The following is a 14,587-nucleotide window of genomic DNA, read 5'->3' on the forward strand; positions in this document are numbered from 1 at the left end:
AATTATGCAGTGTGTTTGTAGTCAGGGTGTGAAGAGAAGGAGTGATGCAAGGTCTGTTCAGACTGAGGAGAGGAGGACTAATGCAAGGCGTGTTCCGACATTGTGGTCGGGATGTAGAGTGAAGGAGCGATGCAAGCTGTGTGCTCGGGAAGTAGAGTGAAGGAGCGATGCAGGCTGTGTACTCGAGATGTAGAGTGAAGAAGCAATGCAGGCTGTGTGGTCGGGATGTAGAGTAAAGGAGCGATGCAGGGTGTGTGGTCGGGATGTAGAGTGAAGAAGCAATGCAGGCTGTGTGGTCGGGATGTAGAGTGAGGGAGCGATGCAGGCTGTGTGGTCGAGATGTAGAGTGAGGGATGGATGCAGGCTGTGTGGTTGGGATGTAGAGTGAAGAAGCAATGTAGGGTGTGTGGTCGGGACGTAGAGTTAAGGAGTGATGCAGGGTGTGTGCTCGGGATGTCGAGTGAAGGAGCAATGCTGGGTGTGTGGTCGGGATTTAGAGTGAAGAAGCAATGCAGGGTGTGTGGTCGGGACGTAGAGTGAAGGAGCGAGGCAGGGTGTGTGGTCGGGATATCGAGTGAAGGAGCGATGCAGGTTGTGTACTCGGGACGTACAGTGAAGGAGCGATGCAGGCTGTGTGCTCGGGATGTCGAGGGAAGGAGCGATGCAGGTTGTGTACTCGGGACGTAGAGTGAAGGAGCGATGCAGGCTGTGTGCTCGGGATGTCGAGTGAAGGAGCGATGCAGGCTGTGTACTCGAGATGTAGAGTGAAGAAGCAATGCAGGGTGTGTGGTCGGGATGTAGAGTGAAGGAGCGATGCAAGGTGTATTCAGACTGTGTGGTTAGGGTGTAAAGATGTGTAGTCAGAGTGTGGGGGAGGAGGGATGGAGGCAGTTTTCAGACTCTCTGGTTAGGTTGTAGAGAGGAGCAAGGCACAGTGTGTGGCCAGGGTATAGAAAGGAGGAGCACCGCATGGTGTGTGGTCAGAGTGTGGAGAGAAGAAGCAATGCAAGGTGTGTTCCGACATTGTGGTGTGTGGTGGGATGTGGAGAGGAGAAATTATGCATTGTGTGTAGTCAGGATGTGAAGAGAAGGAGTGATGCAAGGTCTGTTCAGACTGAGGAGAGGAGGACTAATGCAAGGCATGTTCCAACATTGTAGTCGGGATGTAGAGTGAAGGAGCGATGCAAGCTGTGTGCTCGGGAAGTAGAGTGAACGAGCTATGCAGGCTGTGTACTTGAGATGTAGAGTGAAGAAAAAATGCAGGGTGTGTGGTCGGGATGTAGAGTAAAGGAGCGATGCAGGGTGTGTGGTCGGGATGTAAAGTGAAGAAGCAATGCAGGCTGTGTGGTAGGGATGTAGAGTGAGGGAGCGATGCAGGCTGTGTGGTCGGGATGTAGAGTGAAGAAGCAATGCAGGGTGTGTGGTCGGGACGTAGAGTGAAGGAGCGATGCAGGGAGCGTGGTCGGGATGTTAAGTATAGGAGAGATGCAGGGTGCGTGGTCGGAATGTTAAGTATAGGAGAGATGCAGGGTGTGTGGTGGGATGCAGCGAGGAGAAGTGATACAGGGTGTGTGGTCAGAGTGTGAAGAGAAGGAATATAAAGTAAGGTCTGTTCAGACTGAGGAGAGGAGGATTGATGTAAAGTGTGATCAGACAGTGTGGTCAGAGTGTGAAGAGGAGAAATTCAAGGTGGTAGGGTATAGAGAAGAGACGGAACAATGCAAGATGTGTTCAGACTGTGGTCAAGGTGTGAGGAGAAGCAATCCAGGGTGTGTGGTCAGAGTATGGAGAGACGGAGATATGCAGGGTGTGTGGTCAGGGTGTAGAAAGGAGGAGTAATACAGGTTGCATGGTCAGGTTGTGGAGATCAGAAACAATGCACAGTGTGTGGTCAGGGTGTGTGGTGAAAGTATGGAGAAGAAGAGTTATGCAGGGTGTGTGGTGAGGGTGTCTTTGTCCTCACACATACAGTTTTTTTTTCAGTGGAAATGCACTTTCTGCTCCTCTCCTGCACACTATTACTGTTGTCCCGATATCTGCATGTTTTTCTATTCAGGGTACAAAATGTAGAACAAAACAAGGCAGGAAAAGATGCAATCTCAGTCTGTGGTGTATCATTAGATGCAAATATCATACTTAAATCTTTTAACACATGACTAATAATCACTGATTATCAAACTGCATACATGAAGTGGCATCCTTTATATGTGTGCGGTATAATATATACATCTCTGGTGTATATACAAACACACATATATCATACAGACATATAGGCGGCTCTCTATATGTCACAGCAAGAATGCGAGGCTAACATCCCCAACAAAGCATGACAGACACATAAAGACAGTGTGGAGATAGAAGCTGCAAAGCATGCTGGGATGACTCACAGAGCTCCATACCAAACTGAGAATGTCTGCTCAAATCCTCCGTCGTACCCAGCCTCCCAGGTCACATTGGCCGTGTTCATGGACACCACAACTCGCACATTGGAAGGGGCGTGCGGGCTGGTACCTACACAGACAGGAAAGCAATATGACATAGCAACAAGTGCTCAGCTCAATACAAAAATTCAGTTTGAGATGTCACCATACACAGTTAGGTTGTCAGGCAAAACGAGGGGAGTGTTGGGTGGGCTGTGCTCTCCCCCCCTCCCCTTCCCCCCCCCCCCACACACACACACACATTTTCATTGTCTCACCCTCCTCAGGTCTTTGACAGTAAATCCACTGATTCATGAGCCGGTCTGGTTGATGTAAGAGGGCATTTTGATGGGGGCAACTGTTCTAGGGTACCTTTGATGTAAAAAGGCAACTTGAGGGGGAAAACTAATGTTAAGAGGGCACACTGGTGTGGACAGTTTATGTAGGGGGAACTCTGATAAGGAAAACAAATGTAAGTGGACATTTTATGAGACCAAGTGATGATAGGAGCACTCTGATGGGGACCCTTATGTAAGGGGGATTTTGATGGAAAACCTGAGTTAAAGAGGGACTCTGATAACGCCTGTAGTAAAGGGGGACTCAGAGAGACACCTAATCAGGGAAACGATAAGTTCTGTTTAATCATCCAATCTATGGATAGCCTACTACATTTTAGTGTTCCCTGTTCATTCCTGCACCGTCTCTGCACTACCTAGCTATGCCTAATGACATCTGACTCCTGGCTTGTGTCTGGCAACATCTGATATGGCACCTGTGGTGACATTCAATATCCTATCTGTGACATTTGATATCCTAGTGTGCCTAGTGACATCTAATATCTCACCTGTGTCCAGTGACATCCCATTTTCTACTGGCATCTCACATCCTATCTATGCCTGATGACATCTGACCTGTCACCTGTGTCTGGCAACATCTGATATGCCACCTGTGGTGAAATCTGATATCCTACCTGTGCCTAGTGACACCTGATATCTTATGTGTGTCTGATGACATTTGACAGCCAACCTATTAAGGTTGGCACTGCACTCAAGTCTAGAAGGCATCTTACATCTTGTCCACATATGGTGACATACCACCTGTGCCTGGTAACATCTAACATCCACTTGTGTCTAGCAACATGTGACCCCTCAGGCTCATTCTTGGCGACATTTGAGAAGCGATCTGTGTCTGGAGACATCCCACTCATGTCTGGGGACATCTGATCTCTTGGCTGTGTTTTGCAACATCCTATAGCCCACCTCTATCTGGCGATATTAGATGTACCACCTGTGCCTGGTAACATCTCATATCTTGCCTGTTTCTGGTGGCATCCTACCTATGTTTGTAGACACCTAAACCCTTGCCTACATCTGGTGATATCACATCTGTGTCTGCAGACATCTGACATCCCATTAATATATGGCAAGATCCAACTCATGTCCTTTGACATGTGACATTCCATGTGTGTGTCTGACGGAATCAGATATACCACCTGTGCCTGATGACATTTCATATCCCACTTGTATCTTTTGACATCTTACCTATTTCTAGTGGCACCCCACCCACGTCTGGCAACATCTAAAATCTTGTCTGCATTTAGTGACATCTCACCTGTGTCTGATTACATTGGTTAATCACCTGTGTCTAATGACATTTGACATCCCCCACCTGTGTCTGGTGACAACACATTTTAAGGTCGTTGAGATCCGACTTACGTCAGATGACCTGGACATGCCACCTGTGTCTAGCGACATCTAAAGTCCCCCTGTTCCTGGTGACATCCCACGTCTAATCCATGACTTGCAACATCTTACCTCTCACCACTTACCATCTTACCTCTCTGGTTTTATCCCACCTGTGTTTGTTGTCATCTAATATCCCACCTGTGTCTTGTAACGTCTTACTCGTTTACGATGGCACCCTACTCATTTCTAGAGAGCTCTAACATTTCACCCACATCTGGTGATATCTGTGGTCACACTCATGTTTGATGACATCCCAAACTTGTCTGGTGACATCTGACGTCTCACATGACACTTTACCCAACTGGTACATTTTGATATCTATAGTGGATCTGATTCCCACAACAATTTGTTGAAGTGAAGCTATGTTCTATGAACAGTATCTAGCAGCTGTATGATAAGAATCGCTTATTCTTCAATGTGCATGCTACAGGTTTATCTTGACTTACCAATAACAGTGAGGTGTGCACTGGCAGTGATACTCGTCACAACATTGCTAGCAACACATTCCCATTCTCCGTGATCTTCCTTACTGAGTGACCGAAACTGCAGGGAGCCACTAGGCAGCACGCTGTGTTTACTGGACGAGGGTCTTCCCACCTGCAAGACAGACACGTTGAAACTGCATTATTTCACTTCTCCTATGACCTAAAGTTCAGTAAACATCATCTTTGGGACACAGCCCATAACTTAACTCTGGTGCACAAAGTACAGCGTAACCTCAAGATGCATAATATAGCACAACACACAACCCCAGGACACAAAGTATAACCCAACCCTGTGACACAGTATAGTTCAACCCCAGGACAGAGTGTATACCCCACCCAGGGGAAAGAGAATATACCACAACCCTTGGACAAACAACATAGCGCAACCCAAGGACAGAGAATATATCACCACCCCAGAAAATAACGTATAGCTCAATCTCGATTATACCACAACCCAGAGACACAGAAAATAGCACAACCGGGACAGTAAATATACTGCAACCCTGAGACCCAGAGTATACTGCAACCCCAAGACATAGAGAATATAGTAGATCTAGCTGGAACAGAGAGTTTGGCACAACCCAGGGATAAAGAGTACGCTGCAACTCCAGGACAAGGGGTTGAGTTACTAAAAGGCAAAAAGAGCTGCACATTGCAAGTGCAGTTGCTCCAGAGCTTAATAAATGAGATGAAGCTTCATTTTGCAAAGAATACCAATCACATGCAAGGATAATAAAAAATAAATAAATATATATATTTTTTTTTTTAAAAAGCACACCACAGCATATTTGTTTGCACGTGATAGAAGTCAGCAGGGCTTCCCCTCATTTACAAAGCTCTGGAGCAACTGCTCTTGCAGAGTGCAACTGCACTTTGCAAAGTGCACAGTCTATTTGCCTTCAACCCCATAGTGTAGCTCAATCCCAGAGTAGAGAGTACAAAACAACCATAGGGCATAGAGTAAAGCATAACCTCAGGAAATGGAGTATAGCAACCTCAGGAAACGGAGACTAGTGCAAATGCACGACACAAAGGATATTGTAACCTCAGGGGACAGAATATACTGCAACCCCAAGACAGCGAATATACTGCAACCCTGGGACACTGAATGGTGCAACTCCCGGGCACAGTATAGTGCAACCCCAAAACATAATATTTTGCAACCCTCTGGCACAGCATAGTGCAACTCCAAAACAGAGGGTATACTACAACTCCCCCTTGACACAGAATATTGCAATCCTGGGACACAGTCTTCTGCAGCCCCTGGACATAGAGTATACTGCAATCCCGGAACGCAAAGTATATTGTAAACCTATTGTAAATATTGTAAACCCTGGAAGGCAGGGTTTGCCACAACCCAGAAACACAGAGTATAGCACCACTCCAGGAAACATCATACAGCACCACCCCAGTAACAAAGAATTTCCAGAAAACCGATCCACACTGAGCTACTATATACATATAAATATGAATTTATCATTTTTACACCTTAGTATGGATGACTTCTGTGGTCTGGACTTCTGCGTGAATGAATGAAAACCCTTGAGGAGTGCTACATAAGACAATTAAAAAAAAAAAATAGAAGTGCTCCCCCTTGTTTGTGGACAATTATCTAAGAAGAATTAACTCGAACGAACGATTCACAAGAGCTAAAGAAAAACAGAACCAGACTGCAGGACCCCTAATCTCACCCCCACCTTCCTGAAACCTATGACACTAACTAGTATTAAATGAGGAGTGTGCCTCCCTATGGGGGAATGTGGATTCCAGCAAGAGAGGAGATAAACGTCTTGTAGATATACGATGGATGGCGAGTGGTTTGTTATGCACCTTCCAATGATATCTGGGTCACACAGTGCTGCATGGAAGGAAGTAGCAGGCAGCTCTGTCACTGTTCCAGTTTGTGGAATTCCCGCTATTTGTCTCAGGGGATGGAACGCAGAAGAGGTGTGGCTTACAGTGTGCTGGTATCTGGGGTGGAAAATGCAGAGGAATGGGGCAAGCAAATATATGAAATGATAGCAGCACTGCAGAAGGTTTTCAGTTACACGTCTATCTGTGCTTTATAGTTCTGTGAACTCCAGAAATAAGAAGTGTGGAGCTGCCTGATATGTTACCAATGAAGATGCACAGAGCTTAGCGAAGATCTGTGCCAAAACAGATGGCTTCAAACTCTGCCCTCCACCATTATATCTGAATTCAGCACCAACTCAGCCAGCTATTAAACAAGCCTGTGTTTGTCCTAAATATAGGTAGCGGTCTCTGACTATCACATCTGGCTTTCATACCCCATGCCCCACATAACCACTCCTTCTCCATCACATGTACGTGTAATTTGCTTCTGGAATGCTACCCCAATAAGCACCTATTTTCCCAGAACAATACTCCTCTCAACAACAATGCTTCACATATCTAGATCTCTCCATAGAACAATGCTCCACCTACCCAAACCCTACTCCAGAGCAATGCTCCACCTACCCAAACCCTGCTCCAGAGCAATGCTCCACCTACCCAAACCCTGCTCCAGAGCAATGCTCCACCCACCCAAACCCTGCTCCAGAGCAATGCTCCACCCACCCAAACCCTGCTCCAGAGCAATGCTCCAAAAAAGGAACGGACAGAGGGCGCACCAGCCTAGTGCATTATCTTTAAAACAATTTATTAAAATAAAATAGCATACACATTGTACTCACAAAACAAGTTGGAACACGGGCAAACGTGCAATCAAGGACCACCATGACTCTCCACTGGGCTTCCTCTGCTGATGCAGGCCGTGGTAGGGTGTGGACATCCAAAGAACAGCTTACGCGTTTCGGGGTGTCCCCCCTTAGTCAGAGTGGCAGCACAGTCGGGACTACATCCATTCAACCTGAATCGCATTCTCAGGATACCCGTTTCAAGATAACCCCTCAAGCGCAGGAATCATATCTTTTGTACCAGAGCAATGCTCCGCCTACCCAAACCCTGCTCCAGAGCAATGCTCCACCCACCCAAACTCTGCGCCAGAGCAATGCTCTGCCTACCCAAACCCTGCTCCAGAGCAATGTTCTGCCCACCGAGACCCCACTCAAATAACAAAGCTCTATCTATCCAGACACTGTTCCACAACAATGCTCCACCTGTCCAGACCCTGCTCCAGCTTTGCCTATCCAAACCCCTCCCCAGAACATGCACTGCTTGATTACAAGGAACCACCCTCATAAAATACATATCGCCATAGTGAATAAACAATAGTGAATAGACAAATAAATAAATACATCTTCATATAAATTATAGAAAATACATAGAAATTGTGAAGTTCATATATTATCCCACACGTGATTAACATCCTCAGTGAGTATAGGAAGAGTTCCACTCCACCAGCAAGCAGACGCACTATACACTTACCAGACTTGATTGACCCCTATTACAGGGAGTTAAATTGCGCATATGGAAAAATCCCAGATGTCATACATGAGGTCACAAGAATGAATATATCCATTCAATATGTATATAAATAGCATATTCAAAGCTCCTGTGTTGCCGTATAGAGGGAGAGGAAGAAACACTCTCATGGTGCAGTATTTCAGGTAACCTCTAAGGACATCAGACATAGACTGATGAAACAGCATTGGGTGTTTGAGATACGTAATTTCCGGTCAGCTGGAACACAGGTGAAGCGCAAAATGGCGATTCCTATACAATACATGCTGATCGCTGTCTTCTTTGATATAAGTGCAAAACAACCTTCTTTTTTAAATAAATGATTTGAAATACTGCACCAGGAGAGTGTTTCTTCCTTACCCTCTCTATATGGCAACACTGGAGCTTTGAATTTAGCTTTTTCAATTTTGAATGGATGACAGCAGCGGTTTGAATTTATTGCTGTGACCACATGTATGACATCTTGGATTTTCACATAGGCACAATTTGACTCCCTGTAATAGGGGTCAATCAAGTCTGGTGAGTGTATAGTGCATTTTCATGCTGGTGGAGAGGAACCTTTCCTATACTCACTGAAGACCTCTTTCACGTGTGGGATTATACAGGGAGTGCAGAATTATTAGGCAAATGAGTATTTTGACCACATCATCCTCTTTATGCATGTTGTCTTACTCCAAGCTGTATAGGCTCGAAAGCCTACTACCAATTAAGCATATTAGGTGATGTGCATCTCTGTAATGAGAAGGGGTGTGGTCTAATGACATCAACACCCTATATCAGGTGTGCAAAATTATTAGGCAACTTCCTTTCCTTGGGCAAAATGGGTCAAAAGAAGGACTTGACAGGCTCAGAAAAGTCAAAAATAGTGAGATATCTTGCAGAGGGATGCAGCACTCTTAAAATTGCAAAGCTTCTGAAGCGTGATCATCGAACAATCAAGCATTTCATTCAAAATAGTCAACAGGGTCGCAAGAAGCGTGTGGAAAAACCAAGGCGCAAAATAACAGCCCATGAACTGAGAAAAGTCAAGCGTGCAGCTGCCAAGATGCCACTGGCCACCAGTTTGGCCATATTTCAGAGCTGCAACATCACTGGAGTGCCCAAAAGCACAAGGTGTGCAATACTCAGAGACATGGCCAAGGTAAGAAAGGCTGAAAGACGACCACCACTGAACAAGACACACAAGCTGAAACGTCAAGACTGGGCCAAGAAATATCTCAAGACTGATTTTTCAAAGGTTTTATGGACTGATGAAATGAGAGTGAGTCTTGATGGGCCAGATGGATGGGCCCGTGGCTGGATTGGTAAAGGGCAGAGAGCTCCAGTCCGACTCAGACGCCAGCAAGGTGGAGGTGGAGTACTGGTTTGGGCTGGTATCATCAAAGATGAGCTTGTGGGGCCTTTTCGGGTTGAGGATGGAGTCAAGCTCAACTCCCAGTCCTACTGCCAGTTTCTGGAAGACACCTTCTTCAAGCAGTGGTACAGGAAGAAGTCTGCATCCTTCACGAAAAACATGATTTTCATGCAGGACAATGCTCCATCACACGCGTCCAAGTACTCCACAGCGTGGCTGGCAAGAAAGGGTATAAAAGAAGAAAAGCTAATGACATGGCCTCCTTGTTCACCTGATCTGAACCCCATTGAGAACCTGTGGTCCATTATCAAATGTGAGATTTACAAGGAGGGAAAACAGTACACCTCTCTGAACAGTGTCTGGGAGGCTGTGGTTGCTGCTGCACGCAATGTTGATGGTGAACAGATCAAAACACTGACAGAATCCATGGATGGCAGGCTTTTGAGTGTCCTTGCAAAGAAAGGTGGCTATATTGGTCACTGATTTGTTTTTGAATGTCAGAAATGTATATTTGTGAATGTCGAGATGTTATATTGGTTTCACTGGTAAAAATAAATAATTGAAATGGGTATACTGTATATTTGATTTTTGTTAAGTTGCCTAATAATTATGCACAGTAATAGTCACCTGCACACACAGATATCCCCCTAAAATAGCTAAAACTAAAAACAAACTAAAAACTACTTCCAAAAATAGTCAGCTTTGATATTAATGAGTTTTTTGGGTTAATTGAGAACATGGTTGTTCAATAATAAAATTAATCCTCAAAAATACTCATTTGCCTAATAATTCTGCACTCCCTGTATATGGACTTTACAATTTTTATGCATTTTCTATATTTTAAATGAAGATGTATTTATTTATTTGTCTATTCACAATTGTTTATCCACTATAGAGATATGTATTTTATGATGTAAGAGCGCGGTTCCTTTGCGTCCTTTCACATTATAGGTGTTTTTTACACTTTACAACACGCAGCTCTTTATTGTAGCTTATTTGTTTTTTGGTTATTGATTTGCCCGGGTTTAGAACCTATTGGGTTCTTTTATTTCTTTTACTTCTTGCTCACAGCCTACTCCAGAAAAATGCACCGCCTGCCCAGCCCCTGCTCCAGAAAGATACACCGCCTGCCCAGACTCTTCTCCAAAAAAAATACTCTGCTTACCTAGACCCACCTCTTGCGCAGCAGGGTCTGTTAGTCAACATACCTTTCTCCATGTGATTGTGGGAAAGGGGTCTCCAGCAGCAGCACAAGGAATCAGCAGCTCCCTCCCAGCCTCCTGTCTATACTCCCAGCCAGGCAGCACCGTGAAATAGGGCGGGTCCTATGAGAATGGAAGATGCGGTGAACAGAATAAGAGTCAATACATCAGAAAGATGCTGTAAATAGATCTAAAAAAAGGCACAACAGGAGTAAAGGAAAGTGGGCAAGTAAATACAACTATACAGCTTCAACAGGCTGAGGGGTTAAATAGACAAGTTCATTTCTAAGTGGAGATTTGTAGGTAAGAGGACAAAGGGACTGGGTGTAGCCACTGGAAAGTACGAATACATAATTTATGTCTCATAAAGATGCTTATAATGGTGAGGAGACTGGGATATTACACATTAGGAAGGCAGGCATTTGCTGCTTCTCTCCATTCCAGGAATCTCTCTAATGGAAAACAATCTACTACATTTCAACTCTCTCAACAATCAAAAAGCTTTCTATAAATTTCCCACCCACCTAGAATTCACAAATACAATCTGCAATCAGTGCCCTAATAGACCCATTATGGGGCCCCCTATCCATGTATGTGCTAAATGATTGGGCACAAGGTGACCGCTTTGACTGCACCTGCATTCAAACATAAAACCGTACAACACACAGACATAAAAATCAGCAGATACTGCTACTCAAACTACAGGAACCTGTTTTAGACACTAAACTATAAAACAATAGCAAAAGAAGGGCACGCCGACCTAGCGCATTATCAAAATACATTTTATTCCAAGTTAAAAACAACAATTGCTATACTTACATACACACAGTGTGTATAGGCATATCATAGCAAATGAGAACAATTGCCTTCAGGTCTGATGTGGTAAACCAGTGGTGTGGGAAGACCAGGCAGGATATGTAATAGCTTACACGTTTTGTGGGAGAAACCTCTTCCTCAGAGCCAAAGTAATGAATGAGTGTCCCCACCTGGTGGTCCTTCTGTTGGGGGAATGGTAAAGCCCTTCATCCATAGAATACTGCACCCACCTTATCCTGCGATGTCTGGTGGGTCTTGGCATGCATGGAACACACCCCAAACTGCCGAAACCCGGAAGTGTGGGTAGATGTGCGTTCCACCAGCTACTTCCGGCACCAGCTGTGTCACTTCCGGTGATGCTACATCCGGTCCTTTCCTAATAGGAAGCTGTGCCCTGCACTGTCTGGCTATGAGAACCAGTGGTATATGTGTGGAACGGGTGTCACAAGGACTAAGGACCCCTAGGGGTGAAAGTAAATAAAAGACAATTGTGTGAAGAACTAATTTTCAGGAGTTTGACGTGCATTCAATGCACGCCAGGATCCACCCCAGGATTGAGTAGGCACGTTACTCCAATGATGAAGGACTTTACCATTCCTATGATAGAAGGACCATGAAGTGGGAACACTTAAGTGAGACCTTGCAAGCATCAGGTCTGATCTATAAGCAATCATTTCATGTGATATACATTAGATGGACACATGCACACATATGCCTTTTTCACAGTGAAATAAGCATTTGGTTTGAAAGGAATGCAATTGTACTTTTATGCATATGTGCCGGCAACCATTCTTTGCACTAAGAGTAACTGTAAAGAGATATCTGTTAGTAACAATCCCAGCAACCCCCCCCCATTTTCTGAGGGGTGGAGTTACTCTAGGTGGGCGTTGCTTGATATGTGCATTTATGTGTACTGCTAAGAGAGGTTAGTCATTCATTACTTGGGCTCTTCCTCGAAACGTGTCAGCCATTACAGATGTCGCCTGGTCTTCCCACACATCTGGTTTACTACATCAGACCTGAAGGCGATCGGTTTTGGTATCACGCTAGGTCGGTGCGCCCTTCTCTTGCCATTGTTTTATAGCTTTTACCAGAGCACAGGCGGATAGCTTTTTGATTAGGCACCAAACTAACATGAGTGAGATCACCCCCCTCCTACTCTACTTACCTTCAGCAGCAGCCGTGCAGGAGGGGACTGGCCCATGGTCCCCAGCGCATTGTAAGGCACACAGGTGTAAGTGCCCAGCAACTCCTCCGTCGCCTCCTCAATGTGAATAGATCCATCATCCAACATTTTCCAACCGGATATCTGAAAACATGAGGAAAAGGAGTAGAAACATGTTATTCTTCAAGATCGATCGACCTGTGCGCCCCAACTCCGAAGAGAAATGTGCACACAGCAAAAACAGAAAATGGCAGCCGCTCTCTCTACGCAATGGCTCACTAACTTTGATTACCAGCCGTGGGAGCCAATTGTGCCAAGCTAAAGTCTCAGCCAATAAGGATGGAGAGTCTCAGACAGCCGGGTCTCTCGTGCAACATCGCTGGATAGAGAGGGGGGTCAGGTAAGTATTAGGGGGGCTGCTGCACACAGAAATTGTTTTATCTTAATGCCTAGAATGCATTAAGATAAAAAAACTTTCTGACTTTAAACCACTTTAAGGCAGGGTCCCTACATATGTAAAAAAGTCAGCGCACTCTAATCTATGAGAGCGCATTAGGATGTACATAGGAAAGAGTAAAGTGGGAGTCGCTTATCTGCAAGTAATGACAGGAAAAGACAGTGAGATTCAATCTGAGTTTTAAATAGGTAAAAAGTCCATGTATTTATTGTGGTGTTACAGTACAAACATGGCATATTTCCTGGAGGTTCATCTGTCTTCCCCCTCCTCTTATAACAAGGACATCCACATATATTTGCAATATATGCAGCTGACAGGGATGGCACAACCTCCTAGAAAGGTGTTCACTATTATTCATTATTTATTGCTATGCAGGTCCCAATGTTGGTACTCCCAGATTGTGGCAGAACTATGCTGTTTTGAGAAACCTTTGAAAGTTTTGCAACTTCTTTATATACTAATGTATACAACAAAGATTTGTGCACCCAGGGTCCCTGTGATGTATACTACCAGCAACATTATGAGCATTGGAGCTGGTTCTTCCAGGCATGCCATTAATAACTCAGTGTGTGTGTGTTGAGAAGTGAGAGAAAGGAAGGGGTGGGCTGAAGTACAAAAAGTGCAGCCCCCCTCTCTGGATAACCAAAGTTCCACATGCCCATCACCGACCAACCAGCAAATCACCTGCCAGTCATCTGAACCACAAAGGATACCTGAGCAAAAGTAGTGAAGGACAAGATGAATGGGGCACTTCAACCCCAATACACTTTACCAACCTTATCCATCTTCAGGGGTCGGCCATCTTTATTCCACTTCACATGGGTGACAGGCGGCACAGCGTCCACAGGGCAGCGGATTTGACCATGAATGCCGACCGGAACATAGATTACAGGTGGCATGTTGATTACTCGTGCAGGATCTGTTAAGACGATAGATGAGCTATATCACTCAGGAGACACAGCTCTGTATTACATTTTCTATAGCCATCTGGAAATTCAAGAGACCCCCAAGAGAGTCTCAGATCTTGGGTAAAGACAATGATACCCCCTTTAAAGTTGTGTGTGCTGGTTTAGACAAAGCCCTGTCCCTATAACCCATCCTCCACCCATATTTTAACTCACACTGGATGGTAAGATATGCCGATGCTGATGGAGAGCGTCCAAGGCTGTTGCTAGGCACACAGGTATACTTCCCAGCATCCTCTGGTTTGACCCGGAATATGATGAGTGTCCCATCGATGAGGATCCGGACCCTCATCTTCAGGTCACTGTCACAGGACAGAAAACACAACACACATTAGTACTGCAAAGTCAGATGAGGCTACCATTCAGCTCTTTTAAATAACTCACTTCACACTCTAACTCTATACCCACACACTTGTTTCAGTTAGATTCTCTGTTTACAAGAATAGCTCACTGGAGCACAAGTTTGGAGTTCTGGTAGAGAGGAGCTCAGAGGTCTCCTAAGCATATCCCTAGTCAGCACTCCCATTAAGATCGTGGTTCTAAAGGCTGAAGGTT

General features: G+C 45.0%; 1 protein-coding gene across 3 annotated transcripts in view; it reads right to left on the bottom strand.

Moving 5' to 3' along the window:
• Positions 1-14,587, bottom strand: part of IGSF9B (immunoglobulin superfamily member 9B) — a 115,120-nt gene that overhangs the window by 68,551 nt on the left and 31,982 nt on the right. For 2 of the 3 annotated variants that reach the window (XM_082273647.1, XM_082273649.1), the window contains exons 7-12: positions 14,189-14,334; positions 13,844-13,986; positions 12,614-12,754; positions 10,636-10,752; positions 4,612-4,762; positions 2,388-2,511 (exon numbers count right to left, since the gene is read on the bottom strand). In XM_082273647.1, the coding sequence (XP_082129773.1) occupies positions 2,388-2,511; positions 4,612-4,762; positions 10,636-10,752; positions 12,614-12,754; positions 13,844-13,986; positions 14,189-14,334 (822 nt within the window). The remainder of the gene's footprint in view (positions 1-2,387; positions 2,512-4,611; positions 4,763-10,635; positions 10,753-12,613; positions 12,755-13,843; positions 13,987-14,188; positions 14,335-14,587) is intronic. The other variant, XM_082273648.1, reaches the window with a different exon arrangement.

The sequence above is a fragment of the Pelophylax lessonae genome, assembly GCF_965119305.1.
Source record: "Pelophylax lessonae genome assembly, chromosome: 12".
Lineage (NCBI taxonomy): Eukaryota > Metazoa > Chordata > Amphibia > Anura > Ranidae > Pelophylax > Pelophylax lessonae.